The 23,871-nt window shown below is 46.5% G+C and overlaps 1 protein-coding gene across 1 annotated transcript in view; it reads left to right on the forward strand.

Moving 5' to 3' along the window:
- The window catches only part of NUAK1 (NUAK family kinase 1), a 71,306-nt gene that overhangs the window by 15,422 nt on the left and 32,013 nt on the right, over positions 1–23,871 (forward strand). Inside the window, exon 2 of the mRNA XM_045553051.1 lies at positions 15,570–15,690. Within this exon, the coding sequence (XP_045409007.1) occupies positions 15,570–15,690 (121 nt within the window). The remainder of the gene's footprint in view (positions 1–15,569; positions 15,691–23,871) is intronic.

Raw genomic sequence — 23,871 nt, forward strand, 5'->3', positions numbered from 1 at the left:
TCAGTCCACACCTTCTCTTGTGATAAATGAAGGGCTCTTATATTGGGCCTGAAGCTTGAGGTCTCTTTTGCTGTTATCTTATCATGGAGTAATAATCACGGCAAACAATTGCATAGCAGTAATTATGAGCCAGGTGATATTCTTAGCATGTTAAGTCACTGACCTAAATCCATCTTCATGGTAACCCTAAGTGGTACACACTGTTATTATCTCCATTTGACAGGTGGATAAACCGAGGCAGAGAAAATTAAATCACTTGCCCACATTTATGCTCCTTATAAGTGGGATTCAAACCCTGAACTGCTGCGATACTGCTGCTCACGGCCACTGGACTGTGAGCAGCTGCCTCCTGCATGCCGGGGGTGCCTTTTGTCTTTTTCTGCCAGTTGCTTGGAATCAAAGTTTAGGTATATTTATGAAATACCTGTTGGAGATTCCCATGTGTGGGTGTTACCAGCTATGTTGGTCTGTAAATGTCCATCCCTGCCCTCAGGGAGCATAATTATTGAGTGGACATTCCCTTGGGGCTGCTGTGAGTGAGCCCTGTGCAGTGTGCCCACGTGTGAGACCTGCACTTGGCTTGATGGCGGGACAGAGCCACAGGCAAAGATGTCCTGAGAAAGTGTCGCACACAAGGTAGGTTTTCTTCTAGACAGGAAAAGCAAAGCAAATCTTAAAGACTGGGTTTTCCCTCATTTTGCTGTTTGTGACTCGGTTTTTATATAGTTTTGCTGTTTCACCCAGTAGGGGTTCTGTGTGTGTGTGTGTGTGTAGTAGGGCTCCACCAACCCGTTCTCTTAGCACTCTTGTTCATACCTGCTTTTCAGAAAGGGTGTGCCTCCCTTCCCATCCTTTTCTAACCACTTAGAAAGGCAGGAAACCTCTTAAGAGTTGGGAGCTGCCCACAACTCCTGACCCACGTGGGAGGACTTTGAAGAGAAGAGTGAAAGGACGTGGGGTTGCCGTGCAGAGGCTCCTGCGAGGTGTGTGCCCCCTGCAGGGCACACTAGGTGAGGCAGTTTACATGCATTATCTCGTATGATCTTCACAGCAACTCTGTGGGATTCTCACTTTACATGTTAAGAAATTGATACTAAGAGTGACTGATCTGCTCAAGTAAGCAAGGTAGCATTGGAGTTAAAAACCCAGGTCTGCCTGATCCCACTGTGGGCTCTTCCCACCACACCACTGGCTTCCCGTCCTGGCTGAGCATTAGAATAACTTGGGGGCTTTTTAAAAACTCTGATGTCTGCCCTACCGCTGGCGAACTAAATGAGGCTGTCTGGGCACCCAGGTATCAGTATTTCAGACAGGTCTCTGTGTCATTGTCACATACTGCTTAGGTTGAGAGCCATTGGCGAGCTTGCTGATGGCAGAGGTTCAAGGGTCTGTACTCCCCAAAGTGTCCCCAAGCTGGGACCTTGCTCACAGGAAGGTGAGTCCCCTCCTCCGTCCTCGAGCCAGTCTTCTTGCTCCTTGGGCCTGGTGCGCCCACAGCCATCGCACTGGACCTGGGCCGGGACCTTTTGCTCTGTTGCGTCACAGGCTGCCCGTAAATCGGCAGCCGCTTGTTTTCTTTTTAGGCCCCAGTTGTAGTGACCTTCGTCTGTCTGTTTATTTCAGGGAAATAATTCCATCCTGCAAAATCAATTCCCTGGGGGCTGCAGAAGTACATTTGGAGGGACTTCTGTGAGTGGGGTGACCTGAAATGGCTTCTCAAGAAGGCTGCAGCTGCTCCCTTTCTCTCAGCTCCTCCCTCTTGGCCCCGGACATCGTCCCCTCGGCCACCCATTTGGGAGGTCTCGCTGTGCAGTCCTCATGCGCACGTGTCTCTGCGTAAGGCCTATTTGTTGATGATGATAATAATAAAATGATGATAAGAGCCAGCACTTTGGGAGCATATACTGTATGTTGGGCACAATCCCGGGCATTTTGTTTATGTTATCTCACTTCATTTTGCCTTTTTTTTGGAGACCATGAGAGTAAACCTAAATCTGAAATTGGGCTTTTTATCCTTAGGAGAGGGGGCAGTGACAATGGTGCCACAATTTCCTGGCCTTGTTGGAGGGCGAGGTGTTTCATGGACTATAGGGGCTGCCAGGGGGTGGGTAGGTGGCTGAGGGAGTGGATGGGTGTGGAAAAGACAGAGAGTAGCTCAACTTCAGCTTACCACGAGCCTCGGTCAAGGGAGTGGAGGATACAGATTAATCTGATGCCCTGGTCAAGTGGAAATACGAAGTTATAATAGAGAGCTCTAAATATATGTATATTTTTCCAGGTAATTGAAGCTCACCCATTTAAGAACCAATCCTCTTAAATATTGTAGGCATTTCTTAAGGAAATCTTCCTTGAGTGGATGCACACTTTCTTGCCCTTTTAAAACAAAGTATTAGTACCCCAAAGGTAGTCAAAACCTTTGCTTCATGACTCAGGGTAACTTCTCCTAAATGGCCCTCAGTGCTGTGCCTTAAAGTTCTCATATCTGCTGTTTATAGGTTGTGTATCTTTTCCCTCATCAACTTTCATTTCTTTTCTGTGACCTCTTTAAAACATAAAATTCTTCTTTTCCCTGCGGCAGAAATAGTGCATGCTCAATATCGAACACTCACCAGGCACAGAAAAGTAAAAGACTAAAGTCTAAAGGGAAAGTTTGTCGTCATGTCTTGTTGCTGTCATTGAGGCGTGTCTAGCGGCTTTCTAGTTCCCTTGGTCCAGATTCCCTGCAGAGTTGCTGTGACTAAGCTTGTTAGAATTGTGTTAGTAGGAACACTATGGGTGACTGTCTTTGCGGGGGTAAGTGCATGGATTCGATGGCATTTCTCTGGGTGGCTTTTCTAAGGGCTGATTTCCCTTCTTCATACGGTCTTCGGGCCTGAATGGGCCCTGATGGTGAATCTAGGAAGTTCTGTTTTCTCGTGTAACGGGCTGAGCTACATTGGTGGGAGCAGGGCCATTAGGGTCACCCAGTTAGTATGTGGCTGGGCTGGGTCTCTTGACTCATGGTCAAATGCATTTCCAATTTTGCTACTTCTTAACCTGTGTTTTAGATCATGGGTTAAGGGATAAGTGGTTTTGGAATGAAGGAGCTCTTGCTATATCTGGATACTTGAAACCAGGAGACACCTGCCTTTACCTCAGTCATCTGGGTTGCCCAAGTGACAGCTTTTTTAACTTCTTTTTTGAGGGAGTAAGAAGCAGAATGTAGTCCCCTCTTTAGCATGCCAGAGCCAGTCTCTGTTGGAACATCAGTCTTCGATTAATACTGAGATGGACTGAGAAACACACTTGAAAGCAACTTGCATTATTATCCGTACATAGCTTACATTTTATGACCTGCTTAAAGATGCAGGGAGCATAAATCTTGGGAAGGATTGTCTTATTTACTTGGGCGTCTTTTCTGCAGATGGGTTGCTCGCATTAGGGCCGGCTGGCCTCAGATGTCTGCTCCAGGATATTTTAGCTGAACTGTATGAGTCCATTAAACAAATGTAAGAGTTTTGGGGAAAGAAGAGCTATGTCTCAAACCAAATGTTTTACATGGAGAACATCTGGGGAATATTGGTATTCGTGTGTACAGTACATCAGAAAGCAGCTTGGCGCGGGTCCGCCGGGATGTTTCTGGCCTGTGGTTGCTGGATTTGACAGTTTTGTTGTAAGGGAACGGTTCTTATGAAGTGCTGCCATCAAGGCAGTGCTTGATCCAGGAAGGAGTGTCCTTGTTTAGCCGCACACTCAAATTGTTCTGATTAGCTCCCCAACCAGACCTTCCGCGACATTTGAACAATCTGATATCTGAGTTAGTTTTCCCCAAGGCTTAAATTCCAGAGAAAGGAAACATCACAGTGCCAGGGCTACGAATATTTCTTCTTTACAGCACAAGTCATAGATGTGACAAAATGTGGAAACAGGTGTGGGCCCGTGGACGTAGCACTGGCCACAGAACCCAAGTACCCGGGTTCAAACTTGGGTGTGGACCTATTACCTGTGGGAACTTGAGGAGTTCCTTTTCTCAGATTCAGTTTTCCTCTCATGCAAAATAACTAGCCTGTTTCACTGGGCCGTGGGAGAGATAAAATAAAATGGGGTGGCATTGTATATGTATAAGCAGGAGGTCATTTATCCAACATGCTATTGCCTCTGAGCATTTGTGGTCCTATCTACAAGTACAGAAGCAATGTGGACCAGGCCGGAATCTGGGTAGACTGACTTCATCAGCTGGGCCAGATTGGTGGTAGTGGGTGCATAGGTAAGAAAGAAATAATTATTATAAAAATTAAAACATGGTATTCATCATTTTTGATTCAATTCAACTCAACAAATATTTATTGAAAGTCTACAATAGTGCCTGAGGCTCTGCTAGATATTGAAGACAGGGTAACCAGGCAGTTGTGGGTGCTGTCTTGCAGTCTCCGTTTGCTACGTCAGGAACCATACACGACCCTCCTTTTTAGTAGGCTATATGTTGACTGTGATTTAGGTAGCATGGACAGTGAATGGTAAATATTTCGTCGGTGTGAACGTTCTTTGGCAGAGAATATGGTTGGACTTCTTGCAACTTTGTGCGGAGTAGGTCAAAGCTATCCTTACCGAATCCCTACCCACCAAAAAGGGGCAAAATCCTACCATAATTTAATATGGCATTTTGTGGTATTAGAGAAGTTATTGTAAAAATTAACATCTGAGTGGGCCCTGAAGATGGCATTTTGACTGGTACTGCTTAAAGTGTACTAGTCAAGTGAAACAGTCGTAGGCCCACGGATGGAGGCAATGGCTGAGTGTAAGGCACCTAGTATGGGAAAGGGACAGCAGAGACACTCGCTTCCTTGGCTCTTTATTTGGGATGGAAAAATGAACAACTGAGCAAAGTAAGACTCAGTTGTGGTTTGAATTGATTCTTGTTTAGGAGTGTCAGTAAGACACAGGGGTGCAAGTGGGAAGTGACATGTGGAAGGACTCCTCAGGAGGCCCCAGCTCTGCAGGTACACATGGGTTTGCCTGTGTCTCACACAAGAGCACTTGCTGGGCAGGGTCTTCAGGCCTTAGAGCATCTCCTGGGCCAGCTTCAGAGTCATGTGCCCACCTGTTGGCATGGGGAGGGTGGAGTATCTTGACTGATGGGCACTTTCAGACTACATCCAGTGGGGTGCGGGGTGGTCCCCACAGTGAAGTCAGGGCAAATGGATGTCAGGCAGGGGGCCCTGTGTCCCCTGCCCTCTCTGATTGGATTGTAGGCAACTTGCAGGGCAGGTCTAGGTCATGTTCTATAGGACTAGATCAATGCCTTATCCAGAGCAGATTTTCCAAAATTGCTGGCTGGGGAATTAACTGATTACCACATCATTTTAGGGACATGCCTCCCAGACCCTGGCCAGTTCTGCCCTTTGCCCAGCGGCCTCAGCTGGCCCCAGAGGGAGCAGGAAGGAACACAGAGATGTGCTTCTGAAGATGGAAGTGGTTTAAATATTAGCTTAAGAAAAAAAAAACACTTTTGGTGGGGGCAAGGCAGTACAGCCTTGGTGGGCCTTCTTGTCCAGATATTCTGATTCAATTTGTAGTTTTCAAACTTCCACTATGTGCCAGGCGTGGTGCTGATTGCTTTGTCAGTGTGCTACAAAGGTTAGGAGTATGCCCTTCAGGTTGTCCAGACCCAGCTCTCCTGTTGATTAGCTGTGTGCTCGAGGGCACATTGCTTAACTCTCACAGACTCAGTTTATATCCATTGAAAAAGCAGAAGTAATAAATGCTTTTGCAAGAATTTACTGAGAGAGAGGTCGAGAAGTTTAACAGAAAGGTACCCAGTGCCTGGCATGTAGTAAGGGCTCTATGACCGGTAGTTACTGTGATGACTGTTAGCTATTATTGTGAATCATCCCCCAATCCCTCTGGACTGGGCACTGTTTTTGTCTTCATCTGAAAGATGAGGAAGTTTGGGCTCAGTGATTTTGGGGACAAGAAGGGATTCAACACTTGAAAGATAAGCAAGTAAAAGACTTGGTGGCAGGCAGGTGGCTGGTGTTTAGGTTGGAATGATCAGATGTCCCGCTATGGCTTTATGTTTGTTAAGGGTCCTTTTTAGTACTTGGGCTCCATTCCAGCAACAGCTTTTTTTTTGTATGTTCTATACATTAGACACCTGCTCAGCGCTGGAGATGCCTTAGAAATGGTCTCTGTGCTAGTGAAGCTTACAAGTCATGGTGAGCGAGGTTAGGAGAGGGGGCCTGTCTGTGCATTTTGGGGGCTCAGTGCAGGGGACGAGCCATGTTTGCAGGAGATGGATTTGGAGGGGTTGGTCCACTGAAAAAGTTAGTTGCAGGAGATAGGATGTGGAGGGATCCTGGCAGAGAAAATGACAAGTGCCAAGGTCCAGGGGTATGAGCTCACTCCCCGAGCCAGGTTGCTCCTTGGGTCCCTGTGATGACCACAGATCTCCGCCCCAATCTTCTCCAGGGTAGGAACTGAGCATTGAGTGCTGGATAAGCCCACCACGTGATGGAGCGGCAGGAAATGCCCACCTGGGACTGAGCCCACTCCTTGGAGGTCAGGCTGTCGTGGCTTGAGGCTTCCCATTTGCAGCTGGAGGTGCTGTAGCTACGAGCATCGCTAATTAGGGAGATGACAAGCCTGCAGACGGATTTCGCAATGGGCTGTGGAGCAAGGATCAGCCTATTAACTCTGAATAATGGACAGTGAGAGTGTCCCTTGGAAGGAAAAAGATGCTTGCGAGGAGATGATGAATGAGGCCTCGGAGGCTCCGAAGAGCTCTCCAGAGGCTGTGGGGACGGGTTGCAGCCTGCGCCATTGTTCCCTCCCGATCTGATAAGTCTTTGCACACCCTGGTTGCTATAAATCAGGTTTCCAAATAAAAGGGATTCTGTCAGGATAAAAATAACTTCTGAAGAATCTTTTCTTTGACTTATCTATAAAATCATCCATGATTAAAATATAATATAAAATTGAAGGCCATGTGTCTTTTTTTTTTTTGCATGTTATATTTTTATCATTTAAGAAGTTAAAAAACTTTTTTTCTTTGTTCTGCTCACCTGGCCCAGCTAAACTCAATTGACTAATTTCTTCTCCCTTTGGACAACTAATTTTACTTCTTAGGTCTTTTGTGTCTGTCCCTGGCTCATTGTTTCCAAGGTTACTGATCCAGTAGCAGCCTGAAGTTAATATTTAAAAGCAATATTTGCAACGAATTAAGAAATAATGAGATAAAAATCTCCCAAGTGTGCTTATACATGTGTGATATCAAATCGGGCTTCAGAAATTGGAGTAAAGTTTGGATTGAATTGGTTTGGAAAACAGTGTCGCTGGGATAGTGATGTGAGGACAGCCCCCAGCATTAGATGGAGGTGAAATAATGCAGCCGGCTGTGAAACAAGTCATAATTTGCTTGCATGCTTAGGAGTAGCTGTCACTCGCCATCTTGGCTTATTAATAATACAGCAGTTTTGGGGATTTCACTGAGGCTGTAGGCTGCCTCCTATGTATTATAAATGTTGAGCCTTTTTGTGGCAGTTTCAGCCCTGCTGCTAGCTGTGCTTAGTATTTGGTTAGGATTTCTTGCTTGGGGTGTTAATTCCTCTTCCTGCAGTGGGACTCCGGACTCTGTTGTTGCAATTCCAGTGCTGCTGTTGAGTTTGTGAACTTGAGCCTGTACTTGAACTTTTTACTCAGTTTCCTCATCTGTAACAGGAGGAAGTTGCGATAGGATAGTCTAAGGTCCTTACAGCTCCGACATCCACTGGTGATAATGGTGCTTATTATGACTCTGCCACAGTTACTGTAATATTTGCCTTCTCCACCCTCCATCACATACACGGTCTGGTACGTTCCCACATCCACCTGGTGAGGTTGGTACTATCTCATCCTCATTTGCCACTGAGGAAACTGAGCTTGTGGCATGACCACCCGAGTGCCTCTCTTTGTAGGAGGTGCCTCAACTAAGTTGTGGTGACTGATGACAAGGCCAAGGTGCTGATGCTGGGTTTCTTAGCAGTTCTGGCTCAAGCTCTGTCGGGTTTGGAGGTTGATAAATAAAAGCTACACAACCTTAAGCTTATCCAAGCTGTGTTATAAACAGTGTCAGAGTGATCAGATGCTACCAGTTGAGGCTTAGAAGTAACCTCGGTCCTCTGGCTCATCCTTTTCTCTCCCTCCCCAGGACAGTTGTAACCTGGAAGAAAAACAGTTGCACTTTAGAATTCTGATTTCATGTTGCATTTGGCTTTCAGAAACATGGAAGTCCAAAAATACACAGCTGCTTGGCAACTCGAGTCTCTGCTAAGCAGCCTTGAATTTTCAGTCTTTCTTTGAGTCTGATATCGCCTGTGTGAGCATCTCTTTGTTACCAGAGGCTTTGTCCCACCCCAGGGTTGTGTGCAGATCATAAAGTCACCCGTCCGCAGCCAGCTTCAGTGGCCTTATGTCATCTGCAGGCCCGCCTCGGGCTAGGACGAGGGAAATATCCTTTGGGAGCAAACTTTCCATTTGCCAGGAGTAAATTTAATTCAGGTCACTGAGCTACCTCAAGGAAGCTTGTTTTTAATTCCCCTGTGTATAGATGGCCGGTTCATTAATTTTTATCAGTCATCTAGTGTGTAACAGGACTGTGTCATATTTAAGCCACAGAATAATAGGTGCTACCAGGGCCACATTTGATCTGCTTTAAGATGACCGTTCTCAAACCTCAGAGTGTTGCAGGATCACCTGGGAGGCTGTAAAGATACCAGGTCCCCCCATCCCCTACCATCTCAATTTCCTAGGTCTAGGGTGGGCCTGGGAATCTAGATTTTAACAATTGGCTCCCCCCCCACCCCCGACCCCCTGCCGCCAAACCAGGAGATCCGATGCAGGGGATCTGCTGGCCACGCTTTGACAAAGCTTGCTCAGAGACTCTGACTGTCCTTCTCGGGCTGGTTTGTGGCTCCCTTTTGGCACGGCCACCCAGCATGCACGTCCCACTGGCCTTCTGTCTGCCACTCCTTTGGTTCTTGCCCGGTCAGCTATGGCCACTATCTTGTGTTTACAAACCCCAACGCCATGCAGAGTGTAAATCTGCCCGAGATTTCTTAGTCATTAATTCCACTTCCTTGCGGCCTCACCACTTGCAATAATGACATTCTTAGCTCAGTTCTTGAAGGGAGGAGGGGTGAGGGCGGGTACTGGAGAGCAAGGGATGACAATCCCTGTAGATGGAAAACCTCTCAGCTCTCTCTCAGGTCCTCCTGAGCAGGCCCTGGCCGAGTCACATATAAATCTGCTTTGCTGTTTAAATTCTGGAAATAGAATACATTTCTCAGGGCAGGGGAGAAATCAGTATCGTTGGAAGAATCAACGTCCCTTTTATGGGGAGTTTTGGGAAATGGAGGATTGGGAATTGAGTTACAGAGGATTATATTTTCAGAACCTCTTACAAGATTAAAGGGCCGGTGGTGGCGAGTGGGGGATATGCCAGTCTTTGAAGGAACAGCTCCTACTCACACATGCCGCACTCCCTGGCATTGGTGCCTCTCCTCAGAGCCTGTTGATACAGCACTTGGCTTCCAACCCGCTTCTGTCTGAACAAACATCCATGTACTGACATGAATCGACAGGCCAAAGAGGAAGGGAAGACAGGCCCATGGGCCCCGAGGTGTAGCTGGCTTGGGTCCCCGGGGGTCCTGTTGCATCGTGGCAATTTGTTGGGTTGTTGTCCTGTGTTGGCTGGGCCCCTCCACAAAGAGCTGGGGGTCGTTTAATTAATCAGGGGCTTTGGTGGCAAGATGGCCTCCCCGGGGGCATCACCATGGTGAGCGTCGTTAGGCAGAGCCTTTCTGAGTGAAAGCCACTCGGTGATCTGGGAGCTTTGGGCCAGGGTGGCCCTGGTGGAGCCATGCCGCGCCCATCTCCCAGACCAGGGCAGGTGCCCTGACGCTGGCCTGCGCGGGACTTGGCTGCCCGCTCCTGCCGTGGGCCTCTGGGGCTCTCAGTGAGAACAGCTCCCCAGCGCTGCCTCTGACGTGGTGCCCTGCAGCTCCCGTGGAACGTGGCCGGGGTGAGATCACACCTTGTGAATGGCAGGGAGGTTGCCAGCTCGTGTTGCTGGGATTAGGACACAAACTTGTTCTCACTAAGTGATGCTAATGCCGTGTTTATGACCATGTTTCTTCCCTGCCGCTCACCCCGCAGCCCCACTTCCTGGGCGGGGCCTCCCATATGATCCTGTAAAACTTCATCTGCTTGGAGGGAGCCCATCTCACTAGGCTTTGGGCACCCTTGGGGATCCTCCAAGAGATTCTGTCACCTGTGATGTTTGCTGTCCATCCTGACTTTATCCGCAGCCTCAAGAACCAGTAGCCTCTGGGCTCAGCCTACCTGGACTCAAGTTCTGGCTCCATTTTTTTTTTATAAGCTGCGTGACTTTGGGCAATATTTATCTTTCCTGGGCCTCAATTTTCTCATCTGTAAAATGGGGGTATAAGGAGGATGAGATAAATGAGGTAGGTAGGTAAGCAAGATAAGGTTCACTGGTACATGTTTAACACATAAGAAATATCATTGTTATTATTGAGAATATTGCCACTGATTTAAAAATGTTGAGACGTCAGGGCCAAAGACAAAGCACTGAGTCCTGGCTGAAGTGTGGTCCCTGGACTGGCATTGCGGGCATCACCTGGGAGCTTGCTAGAAATGCAGAATCCTGGGCCCCAACCTTGATCTGTGGATTCAGAATCTGCATTTTAACAAGATGCCCTGGTGACTCCTGTTCGAGAGGCACTGTTCTAGAATATTCTCTGCAAGATGAGTATGTCAGTGAATGAGCATTCGGGGGAGGTAGCCGGGAAGGGAAGAGGGCAGGAATTCCCTTGGTTAGAGCCTCAAATACACGCAAGACTGCCCAGACTGTCCCCCACACTTCAAAGCAGGTGTGGGGAGGAGGAGGATGTGTATGGGGGTGATGGGAAGGAGAGAGGCCCATGATCTGATTTACTGTGGCCTCATTCCCCTTAAGTGTGGTTCATAGTTACCGCCGTTGCATGTGCTGGGTGCTTCACTACATATTTCCACTCCTCACAACGACACCAAGAAGTAGGACTTGTTAACCCCATTTTGCAGATGAGGAAACTGAGACCTGTGAGGCTTAGGGCTTGTCTGGGGTCATGCAGCCGGTAAAGTCTGAGCTTTCACTCTCCCACTCTGCGCCCCCCAACCCTGCTGCCTCAGTGGTCACAGTGGCCACTGTGGAAGAGGATGCCCAGCGGGCAGCGGAGCAGGTGGTTTTGGGTGATTATTCAAAAAAGGAAAAGCTGCCAGCCCGAGAGAGGAGGCCGGGCCTGTTCTATTTAACAGGAGATGGGAGTTGGCTGGGCTGAGGTCGCCTCTCCAATAGGCAGGCCCCGCAGGGCAGACTTCGCAGGTCCTCCACCAAACCCACTGCTGCATAAGGTTTAAACATTAAACTATAAGGGGGCCTTAATTTAAAAGCAGACTGTTTTATAAGGCACACGGTGCCGTCTAGACTTGGGAACGTTTATGAAAGTGGCTGTACTGCGTGTCAGGCTCAGACACCTGAGTGCCCTGCCCTGCTCCTGTTCTGTGACTTGTGCAGGAACAAATTGGATCTTGGGGGGCGGAGGGTGTGTGATTTCAGACATTTGGTAATCTCTTCCTGCTGGGCCCTTTCCTTACCCCTGTTTTTCTTTGTAGATGTGAGAATTGAGGAACAGTGGAGAGGCGGTTTCTTCCTTAGTGCCAGGCATGTCTGTACGGTTCTTTGGTAGCCTCTGGCCACGAGGGTGATTATGTAATTGCTGGTATAACTTTTGCTCAATGCCTGTACGTTCCCCACCCTGCCTCCCACCTCGAGGCCTGGGGCAGAACTATGTCAGCTTCCTCTTGTGTAGCCTGGTACATAGTAGGTGTGCAAAAGGAATAAGTGAATAAGCAGTGAAAATCCGTAAAGGCTGAAGTCGTTATCTCGAGGCCGACTTTTGATTCTAAGTAGGAACATTTTAACCCCCTGTTTAGCCGAAGGTGCAACCGTAAGAAGGAGATGGGGGAAGATGGTCCTGGGGTTGCTTTTTGGGTTAAAGTATTTATCCTCCTGCCTGGTTTTGGACTCAGGGGCCGTGATGATAATGTTGGGCCCAGCTCTTCTGAGCTTCCTGATGTTTCAGATGAGGTTCTAATTTAAAGACCCAAGATGGAGATTCTTTTGTCCCTTACGTACTTTGGGAATTTCTACTCACTGTCCCTTGAGGAACCAGGAGAAATTCTAAGTTTCTCCGAAGAGGAAAGAAAGAAAGGAAGGTTTGACTTATGGGACACTTACTCTGGGTTAAAATTGGCTGACATTTATTGAACCCCAGCCTAGGCATGTTCTTAAGCACCTGACATCTAGTTAGGCATGAAATATTATTTCTCTACGTGAAGAATGAAGAACCTGCCCAAGGTCACACGGCTGGAGAGTAGTTGTAGCCAGGATGCAAAGCCAGGTTCCTAACCGTTATGCAATAGTGTCTGTGCACTGGCTTAGTTTATCCTTGAAATTCACGAAGCAGGCACTCTTACAGGAGCTGCGCTTACAGATTTCCTTCCTGTTTCATAACATCCCTTTAAAAATGTGACAACCATTCCTAGCTGTCCGCTGCTACGGAAACAGGTTGAGTATGCAGCAGACAAATGAAGAAGAAAGATGACGTGGTGTGAAATACCCCAAAGAAGACAAAATGGGAAGGGTGTACAGAGAGGGAGGTGGCCACGAGCGTAGCCTTATCAGCTGATAAGGTCTCTCTAGGGGCCTGGCATGAAGCTGAAGTCTGAATGATGAGAAGGATGCAAAGATTTGTGTTGTAAAACCGCTGTAAAACTGTGTCTGTACCATATTTTTAGTGGTTAATGAATGCTGGTTATTAATACTGTTGTTGTTGTTGTTTTCTTGGTTTGCCACTAACTGGCTGTCTGGCCTCGGATGGGCCATCCGCTGCTCTGGGAGTGGAACTGAGTGTCTGCTCTCTGCCCTTGGCAGGTGCACAGTTTGAAGTGATTTCCAGCATTTGTCTCCTCCTCACTCCCCACCACTACTTCGAAACAGGGGAGCAGAATGAGCCCTCATTTACATTTTCAGTGGAAGATTCATTGCAGGGAGAGGGAAGCTTTTGTGGAGGGACAGCCACCATGGTTATTAACATTTAAGGAACCCCTTTAGTTTCCTCAGTGCTGAGCGGGGTTTTATGAGAATGTGGGCACTTTGCTTTTCATACCCGGCTGGAAGCGTCCCCCTGGCAATTGCACCGTGGGACCATCTGCCTCGCTGGACCATTAGGGGAGAATTGACAAGTGGGCTTATTTTCTTACCCCTTAGAATGTCGCTACCCTCCCTGATCCTGGAGGGTGAAAGAATTTATTCCTATTGTAATTTGACAATAGGGCCTCCTTGAGGCCAAGTTCAGCTTGCTGCATAATCAAAGGGGTGGTTTCTCCCCTTGGCCCGTCCTTAGCTTATGGAGGAATGTAGGAGTGGGTCCAACAGCCACCCACATCCTCCACGGCCTGTGTGTGTGCACTGTCTGCTTCCTCCCAGAACAAGCTCCCGCGATTGCAGGACTTGCTCAGTTAAAATAAAGCCTTCCAGTCATATCTTTACATTTGACGCAAGCAAAGGGAGGCTTTTCTTGCTACATACTGAATGCGGCTCTCGTGAGGGCCTGGGGTAGCTCTGAGCCTGGCACCGTGGTGAAAAGGGGCCTTTAAGCTGGAAGGCCCATTCATCTCTGCGCAGCCTCCTTCTGCCCAGCCACGGGTGCACCCATGGTCAAAGGGAGGGTGCTGCCTGCCCGTGGGGTTACAGCAGGGCATTCCATGTTTCGTATCTGACCACTGCATTCCTTGATTACCCATGTAGATAGATGTTAACGAAATCCTTAATCATCCTATTATCATGGCTGTCTCAGCAGTATTATTTAACTGAAGTGGTCCTTTTCTTTTTCCCCTAATTCCACTACCCCTTCTCTGGTCTGGGCTACCATCACCTACTAACATCAACCCCTCTCTCCCTCTGACCTCCCTCCTTTCTTTCTTCCCTCCTTCCCTTTCTGTCTGCCTGCCTGCCTACACTGTTTTCTCGGGTCTGCCATATGCCAAGCCAGGCGTTGAGGACTGGAGATAAAGTAGTGAATAAGATCCCCACGAGGGTAGAGTCAAGTAAAGACACACATGCTAATCTAATCATAACTGGGAGAAGGACTGCAAAGCTGCTGGTTGGGCTTAACCTGTCTTTTGGGAGGTCAGCACGCGGCAACAACATCGCCACAGCTTCCTAGTGCTTGTTGCGTCGTACATAGGTTGATGGTATTTCAGAGATGTTTCCATTTATAGTGTTTGGCAGAGAGCTGGTGCGAGGCAGAAGTTGTGCATGCTCCCGAAGGTGACTGCAGGCCCGTGAGGCTGACTGTGGTTGACCCTGTGGTCGTCAAGGGGTGGCCATGGGTTGCTGGTAACAAAGACAGGTTTTTCTCCAGGTAACTCTATGCCTTTATGATCCAGAAAGGTGGCTGAGCTGCCTTTCCTCTAGGAAAGGGTGGCACAGGTGAGAGTTGAGGTCACACGAGGACCAGTGTGGAAGGGAACTAAGCAGGCTTTCTGAGCCGGCAGCAGACCAGTTGGGGGGCTTCCTCACTACCTGTGTATCCCCCTCCCTTTAGTAGTTCCCGCCCCTCCACCTTAGAGCCAAGGTGATTAAATTACCAACCAGCTGGTTTATGAGCAAAAACGAATCCACTGGCAAACATATTTTCCTTGTTAGATTGCTATTGTCATTAAATGCCTTCGTCTTTATTATGTGTTTCTTTTGAGTAATTGCACTGTGCGTTGGCCCTTGGAGTTCTCTACAGTTTGGATTTGCAGACAACATTGGCACTGAGCTTTTGGAACTGACTGGGCCTGGCTGGGAGACTAGCTGTCACTCCCTTTGTTTCACCCTGATTTTTCTCCAGAAGAGCCCTTTTGTCACACCGCATGGTATTGAAGGTGCCTTGGGCAAGAGGAGGGATGTCATGTCAGGGGGATTTGGCTTCTGAGCAATTGCATAAACACTGCAGAAGCTGGAGTCTTAAAAGCCAAGGTTTGAGGCAGAGCTGGCCTTGAGGTTGGCCATGAAATAATTTTTTTTTTTTTTTTTTTTGCCTCTGCTGCTGCAGCAGCTGTGCGGTGGAGCTGAGCAGTACCAATGTCACCTAACCGTGTTTAATCATCAATACCCTGTAAACTGAAGTCACCTTTTTTTGTTTTTTCAAAGCATCAGAATTCCTAGAGTCAATGAATCTGGCCATGTTAAGCAGCCTTTGCTTTATGAAAAAAAAATCCACCATCCCAAACCCTAGGCCGTTAAAACCTGATGTTTTCTGTTGCCAGGAGAAGGGTGTTTTTGCTATAAATGAAAGACATGACGGGGGGTATTTCGAAGCTTTGTTTTGGTTATTGTCGGTTCTGCCAACAAGTAACATCTGTATTTATTTTCCAAACTCTTCCAATGGCTGATTTGCATCTGTTTAGTTCTCTGAGTAACATTTCATTTCCTGACTTTATAGGTTGCTATAAAATCCATTCGTAAGGACAAAATTAAGGATGAACAAGACATGGTTCACATCAGACGAGAGATTGAGATCATGTCATCCCTCAACCATCCTCATATCATCAGTATTTATGAAGGTCAGTGATTTTTTTTTTCACCCCTGTATCAGTTACCATTTCTCATACCATGGGGCCTGCCAAGACTTTTGGGTAATTGCCTTTCTGGGCGGGAGCCAAGTATTTTTACTCATGATGAAAAAATAGTCAGGCGTTATCTCTTATTTGGTACCTTGAACGCAACCAGACACATGAGTGCAGCTCATTTTGGTCATAAAATATCTCTGGCGGATGCCTTATTCTGTCTTCCCAAGTCCTTGGCGGTTGCTAAGCAACGCGTCTTATTGAAAGCCAGTCTGTGAGACAGCCGTGGTTTCTGAAAAAGGGCCGTTTGCTGGGTGACCAAATAACAGTGGATACATTGTAAATGCCCTTCCCCAAAGCCAGTTGCTTTGGTGGTGGTGTGAAGAGTTCTTCAAAGCTAGGCTCTTGGAGTTAGGAATGAACTCTGAGCAGGTCCGGGAAGCACCAGGAACGAGAGTTGCTGCAGCAGATGCTTTGCAAACGGAGTCTCAATCGTGTTGGTGTTTGTGAAAGGGCTGGGTGGGGAAAAGCTTATAAAAATGTTCAGGCTTCAATTCAACCCCTTCGTCCTTCCTGGGAGGAAATGGAGAGTATAAACCTCCCACAGACTATCATTTTTTAAAAAAAGATCCCATAAAGAAGTTACACAGCAATACATGTTTATTACAGAAGTGATTGAAATAGAAATGTTAAAATTAAAAAATAATTTCTGTTCTGACTTCCAGTTTGATAAATAGCTCTCTATCCATATGTATCAATGTATTTTTATCTATTTCTCTGTATCCAAATGTGGTTTTTATCCAATGTTAGATCATACTGTTTACACTGGTTTTTAGCTTGATTGTTTTTCCGTTTGTTATATCATACATCTCTTCCTGTGTCAATAAATATTCCCCTGTAAAGACATTTGAAAAGGCTTTATCGTATTCCATTTATGGACATACTATAATTTATTGAATCTGATTGCTTTTGCCAAACATTTAAATTGTTCCAAATTTCTCGTTATTATAAACAGGACTTTGGTGATTCTCCTTGTGTAACATATTGACATTCATTTCTGATTATTTTATTATGAAAAATTCTCAGTCTTGGACTTACTAAGTCAAAGTGTTTCCTCAGAATATTTAAAAATATATGACTGAGTCAGAAAAATGGACCTACTTTTGATTTTTGGTCTTATTATAAGATGTTATCAGGAGACCAGATGGTGACCCTAAAATCTCTCTGGTAGTTTTAGTTTTCCCTCATCTGGTTCCCTGATCTTTTTTACCATTCTTTTTTTCTGCTGCTTCCTTTTTTGCTTCTTAGCTAGAAGTAAATGTTGGTAATGTCTTATATTTTGTCCTGATCATTTTAAAACTCATTTTTGGAGCCCTTGTGGATTGGATTTTTAAGGGAAATCTTTATCCGTGCAATCATTTATTCATTCCACAAACATCTCTTGCAGTAATTCTTGAAGTGCAGTACCTAGGCCAGCAGCAATAGCGTCACTTGAGATTATTAGAAATGCAATTTCTCAAGCTTCACTCAGGACCTGCTGAATCAGAAACTCTGGGGGTAGGACCCAGCAATCTGAGTTTTAACAAGTTTGGGAATCACTGGTCTACTGTCTACTTGTTAAGCACTCAATTCAATGCAGTTAGACATCTAAAGCCAAATATGATATGGATCCCATACTCAAGAAGCAATACAAGGCAATATGGAAAAAGTATTGTGGAGACCTGTAGGCAACATATTCTGGGACCACGGAGGCCTAGGGGTTAGAAGTTTTCATGAAGATGTATGGCTTCTTGGCTGGGCCTTGAAAAAGTTTTTTGGGGGGAAAGAACTGGCAAAAGTAGAATTCCATGTTGATAAAAACAAAATCTGCATATGCCTGGTGAATGAGGGGAATTTCTAGAAGTTAGAAGTGAGTAGAGATACAAAGGTCAGGTGAAAGTGAGTTTTATTAAATTCTTAGGTGTTTTGTTCCATGTGGCCTGGTTGCCATAGAAACCTGAAGGCCACGTGAAGGATGAATAGTATGGTGTGGACCCATGTGGGTCCCATGCTCTGTGGGCAGTGTTGTGTTTTGGGTTCCTTGGCTTAGAGCAGGAGCCTTGTTTCTTCATCAGGAAGGTGGAGGGAGTTTATTCCCAGCATGAAGGTGCCAGGTTCTTTGTCTGGGACACAGCCTGTGGTAGCTGAAGTCTGGCATGGAGAAACCGGACTTCGTCCCCAGCACCATGCCCTCTTTGGCCTTGGGGATCAGACAGGACGGATGGGGAACAGGGAACCGTCTCCTGCCAAAGGCAAGGTCAGACATGAACCTTAATGGAAGAACATTTTATTATCAAGGTCTCGTTGGCCTCAGTGCAGACCCTGCTGGAGACTTGAAACAGAAGAGAATCTTTTGCTTATCACTTTAGAGATGGGCATGGGTGCCAATTAAAGTTCTTTTGGTGATTAGGAATTTCTATCAAGGCCTCAGGAGGGAGCTTGGGCCTCAATTCGTAAAACCCTTAGAGCAGATTTTTGGGAGTCAGGAAAGAGCTTGAGTTCAGACCCAAATCCTTCACTGTGGCCTGGGCATGAGACTTTGGGCAAGATGGCGGACCTCTCAGTGTCGCAGTAACTGCACCTATAAATGGGGATGACCATTCTACTTCTCTCATAGTGTTGTCAGTAGGATTAAACAGCATGATACATGCATCTGGTAAGCTCAGAAAAAATAATTATTGTGAGGATGCTATAATCATCACAAGTAGTTCTTACAAGGGCATTTGATAGGGGATTTGCAGGGCCTATGAACCCCCTGGAATAGTCTATAACTATACCATCCAACACAGGTGGATATTTAAACTAAAATTAATTAAAATAAAATTAAAAATTGAGTTTCTCATTCACACGAACCACATTTCAAGTGCTCAGTAGCCACATGAGGCTAGTGACTACTGTATGGGACAGTGTAGATACAGAACATTTTCATCCATGTAGAAAGTTCTGCTGGATGGTGCTGCTGTGTAATGTTTCGTGTGTTATGTGCATGGGTGACTTTTTTCTGAAGAGACGGTGTGTCACTTTCATTGGACTCTCAAAGGCATTCTTGACCTCAAATAGGTTAGAGAGAACCCACTGCCTTCAAGTGTTTAGTGACCTGCAGAGTACCATACAAACAAAAAGTATTGTTCTCATCCAGAAAACTCCCAGGGCCTTAAATGTGGCCTTTATTTCTTTTAATTTCTTAGAGCTCTCTGGTTTCTGTTCTTTTCCCTTTTTCTTCTCCCACGCAAGTTCTCTTTCTCCCACATCCACTAAATAACTGTGGAGGAGGGCAGCTCCCCTCCCGTTCCCAGGGGTTAGCGGGAGAGTGCAAAGGCAGCTCTTACACCTTGAGTTGACACCCCACAATCCCTGGGTCCCAGCAGGACCCTAAGACCCAGCTCTGAGAGTAAAGTTCAAAATGTCATCTGTAGAACTCTTCGTAGTTTACCAAGGTCTCCTTCATCGAGTCTCATTTGATCCCCACAGCAAACGAGTGAGGTGGGCAGGCCAGGTGGTCCCATTTTGCAGTTGTGGAGACTGAGGCTCTGGAAAATTATTGATTTGCTGGGTGTATTGGCTTGCAGGGCTACCATGACAAAGTACCACAGAATGGTGGCTTAAATGACAGAAATGTATTTTCTCACAGTTCTGGAGGCTGGAAGTACGAGATCGAGGTGATCTCGCTGGGTCGGTTTCTTCCGAGGGCTGTGAGGGAAGGGTGTGTTCCAGGCCTCTCTCCTTGGCCTGTACATGGCCGTCCTCTTGCTGTTTCTTTGTATTCTCTTCCCACTGTATGTGTCTGTGTCCAGATCTCTTCTCTGAAGGACACCAGTCATATTGGATTGGGGTCGACACTAATGACCTCATTTGAACTCAATTATCTCTGTAAAGACCTTCTGTCCAAATAGGGTCACATTCTGAGGCCCTGGAATTAGGGCTTCAACATATGAGTTTTTTTTTTTTTTTTTTTTTTTTGGTGGGGACACAATTTAGCTCATCACACCAGGTGTCATAGCTAGTTGGTGACCCTGACACACAGGTCTCCTGACTCCATTTGTCTTTCTCCCTCTGCCAGGCCTCAGCCCAGTATTTCTGATCTTGTGCCCTGTTTTGCTGGCTCTGCAGCCTTCCTCGGCCTGGCCTTTTCTGTCCTGACCTTGCCTGCCCCTGCTGCAACCCTGGGGGGTGGGGCGGCGGAGGGGGACAGATGGTGGCAGCAGTGGTGGTGGGGACCCAAGTCTGGCAGTCCAGAGAGGGGACCCTTCTCTCTGGAAGCTGATTGGTTGACAGGCCGTCAAGAGCCTTAGCTCAGTGCCGAAATGCATTAATTTGCTTAGTGAGAAATCAATGCCGTGGCACCCTAGTGGCTATTTGGACACTAGGCAAGTGAATAGAAGCTATTTAAGACCTTTACAGTTTCTTCTTCAGCGAAGACCTTTATGATTAAAAAACAAACACGCAGCAGCAGTAGCAGCAGCCGCAGCAGCGACAACAGTGGCAGTATGACAAAGCAATGACGTGCCTGACTCTGTGTGTTTAGGAACTTCGGGTATTCATGAGGGGGAGGCATCGTCTTGGACTGTACTAACTGTTGATATTGAAATACTAGTTCCAGATTAAAAAGTAATTCATCTGTTAAAAAAAAGATACTAATTAAGTGTCTACTATGTGCCAGGCCCTATTCTAGCATTGGGAACATAGGGGCAAATGAAACAAGCTTCTGTCTCTCTTGGAGCTGACATTCCAGGAGAGAAGACAGACAACAAAGTCAACAGTCAAGGTGGTCAGGGAAGGCCTTTCTAACTGAGTTTTGAGCTGAGTGATTTTTGAGTAAGTGATTTTTGTGCTGAGACCTGAATGAAATAGAGACTAAGCCCTTCAATGACCTGGGCATTCCAGGCAAAAGGAACAGAATGTGCAGATGCTCAGAGGAGGGCAGGAGTATGCGTGGGTAGAAGCGACAGGACCTGTGAGACTGAGGCAGGAGTGAGGAGGGTGGCAGGAGAGGCCAGATCTGGACCACGTTGGCTAGTGGAAGGAGTGTGGATTCTATACTGGGAATGATAGGAAGCCACTGGAAAGCTTTGAGGAAAAAGTAGCGTTTTTTGATTTGTACTTTAAAATAGTACTAATGATAGCTAGGAGTTCATGTTTGCCCTGTGCTAGGAGATGTGCCTGTATTTTCTTACTTAATCCTTGCATGTGTGAAATGTGGACTGTTAACATCCCTATTTTATGGCAAGAAAAATTTAGCTTAGAGGCAAGGTCCGTTTTCCAAGTTTGCACCAACTAATAAGTGGTGGATCCGACAGTTGAAGCCAGTGTTCCTGATACTAACTAGGTCAGTTGTTGGTCTGCAGCGATCTCTAGGCGGTGGAAAGATCTCTAGTTGTCTTCGACCCTGTGATACAGACAATTCCTAGCCTTCACAGAGGTTACTGTCTTATGTATCTTAGAGGATTAAGCCCCACCCTTGTAGGTATTTTAGGAAATATTTCTGTCAACATCTCAGGAGGAAGGCTGAGGCCCAGATCTGGTAAACTCATAGGTCAAATGTTTTCTACACCATGAAAGTGTTAAGTTATTTATATAAAATTCTCAATTCCTGCAGGCCCGTAGAATCTGTGCCTGAAGCAACTCTGTGATTCACCAAACCTCAAAAATAATTCCTTTCAAATGTGTCTTTCTCCATCCAGACCCTGGGGTTAACTCTCCTATTGACCTGGGGGTGAAGGTGATTAACCCTCAAATTTGTCAACTCTGTGTAAACACAAACCATAACTGGCTTCTAATGCTAAGTAAATAAAAGAGGATGGACAGACACTTTCTAGTGTGTGATACCGAGGGTAACCTCATCAAGAGAAAAGAGAGAAATCCCTGGCACCATCTCCAACATGGATCCCTGGTTGGAGTCAAAGGAATTCCATTCTCTCAGCGGGGAGGTAATTGACAATATGGAAAAAACAGCTGAAAAGGAAGTGCCCGCCAGAGCTTTCTACTTGGTTGCCTAGGATGGGAGAGATAAAAACAGTTTTTGCCCGAGGTTCTGATTTCAGGACCCGGAGTTCAAACATCAAAGGCACGTTGTCTCACTCTCATTTCCCCTTTGAAAGCCTAGAAGACCCAGTCTACAAAACTACTGGGAATGAACATCTTTAGCATCCCATCTGGTCACAGTCCGACATGGAAAACTGAAAAGGTGGGAGGTGGGGGAGATTCGGCCTGTGCCTTCAGTTTCATGCCCTTGGTTTTGGTTTCTGGAAATCCCTTCTCCTGGCCAGACAAGATTACATCTCTTTATTGGCCCTTTGCAATGTGACCTGCTAGAATTGGCCAGCTCTTTCATCACTTCTATTTAGGTAAGGGTGATCCTGGCTTTCTGGGATGGAGTAGGAAGCGTCTCTGGCATTTGTTAGCTGTGATCTCTCATCTATTGAAAGAATATCTCAAACTTAAAAAAAAAAAAAAAGAAAAAAAAGAACCAAAATAGACAAACATGCCTCCTTTGATAAACGTGTGAATCTCATGCCCCCACCCTGTGAGCCTTAAACCTGCTGCCATTGAGAAGATGTAAAAGAATCTATATTCTCAAATAGTCTCTGAATTCCTCCCATGGAGACACTTCAGATGAGCTCACTGTCAGTTAAAAGCTATTCTCATCCTCTTAGAAATTGTATTACTGGAAGCTTTTTCAAGCTACTTGTGCCTCCTGAAGTTTTGATCTTTCTGGAAGGGGATATCACTCTTGCCTCCTGGTGAAAATCATTGTTCTAAAAGTCCAGAGGAGCAGAGGAAAGGCCGAGGGACAGGGCCTGTGGAAGAGCCCGCAGCCCGTAAATTGTGCACTGCAGCCCCTCCCAACTGTGGCCAGGGGCAGTGGGGCTTTTGCAAGATGTTTCCACGGAATCCAGCAGAGGTCCTGGAGTCGGAAAGTGTGGCTGCCCTGTCCCCTGCTCCTGGAAAATGACCACTTGAGAATGGCAGGACCCTGGCAAGCTGCCCAATAATGCATGTGAACAGTGCTTCTCAAACGGGGGTCCAGGACCAGTGATCAGTGTCAGCTGGGCCCTGCCCCAGACCTGCAGGGCATGGCTTCCAGCAAGCTGTGTGATAACCAGCCTTCTGGGTAACTCCGATGCACTCAGGTTTGAGAACCCCACTGTACTAGAGAAACCAAAGCAGGGCTGCATTTCTCACATCGATTATTCGGAAATACCCACAGTGGAAGCAGTTCACAGCTCCCCTCTCAGGCTCAGCTGTGCTAATCCAGGGTTCTCAGGCAGGAAGACTTGCAAGCCTGTCCTGATGTAGGCTCTTCTGAAGGCAGAGATTGGCTGAATTATTCCAACAAGGTCAGTGGTCATTAATATTACCTACTGTTCTCATTCATTCATTTGCTTATTTAGTTATTCATTCATTCAGTCATTCATTTTACAAAAATTTATTGAACACTTATGTTCGAAGTACTATTCTAGTAGGGTGCGAATATGTTTATTGTCCAAATAGGCTTAGGTTTGAATGAGCCAATTGCTCTGCCAGTTGCTACTGTGTGACCCTGGGCTAGTGATGAAGCTCTCTGGTGCTCAGTTTCCTTATCTATAAAATGGGGCCAGTAGCCAGCTACTTTAAAGATAGTGTAGAGGGATTAAATGAGCTAATGAATATAATTGTTATGCACAGTGCCAGAGACATGCTAATAAATGGTATCGATTATTCCTGATGTGATGTTTAGGGAGCAATGAGATGTCCTTTCTGGCTGGAGTAGAAACTTCTATCGGGAAGTGGTAGGAGAGGAGAGAAGATTGAGGCCAGGTTGCCTAGATCAGTGATTCTGAATGTTCGATGCGCAATAGAATCTCATGAGGAGTTTGCAAAAAATGCTGATGCCTGGGCCTCGCCCCCCAAGGGTTCCAATTTAATTGGCCAGGCTGAGAAATGTGGACCTAATCTTGAGACCAAGAGGAAATGAGCCTTGTTCTGGAAACTTGTCTTGGTCCGATCGTTTGTCATCAGTGAATTCCAGAGAGGAACGTGTGTCTGGCAGCAGTCACCAGCGAGCAGTGAGTGATACCTTTGGGCTTGGGTTTACTTAGTTAGCATTTGGTCGCTGCCCTCATCAGGGACTCAGAGCCCCATGAAGCAGTTTGTTGAACT

The sequence above is a fragment of the Lemur catta genome, chromosome 6 (genome assembly GCF_020740605.2).
Source record: "Lemur catta isolate mLemCat1 chromosome 6, mLemCat1.pri, whole genome shotgun sequence".
NCBI classification, from domain to species: Eukaryota; Metazoa; Chordata; class Mammalia; order Primates; family Lemuridae; genus Lemur; species Lemur catta.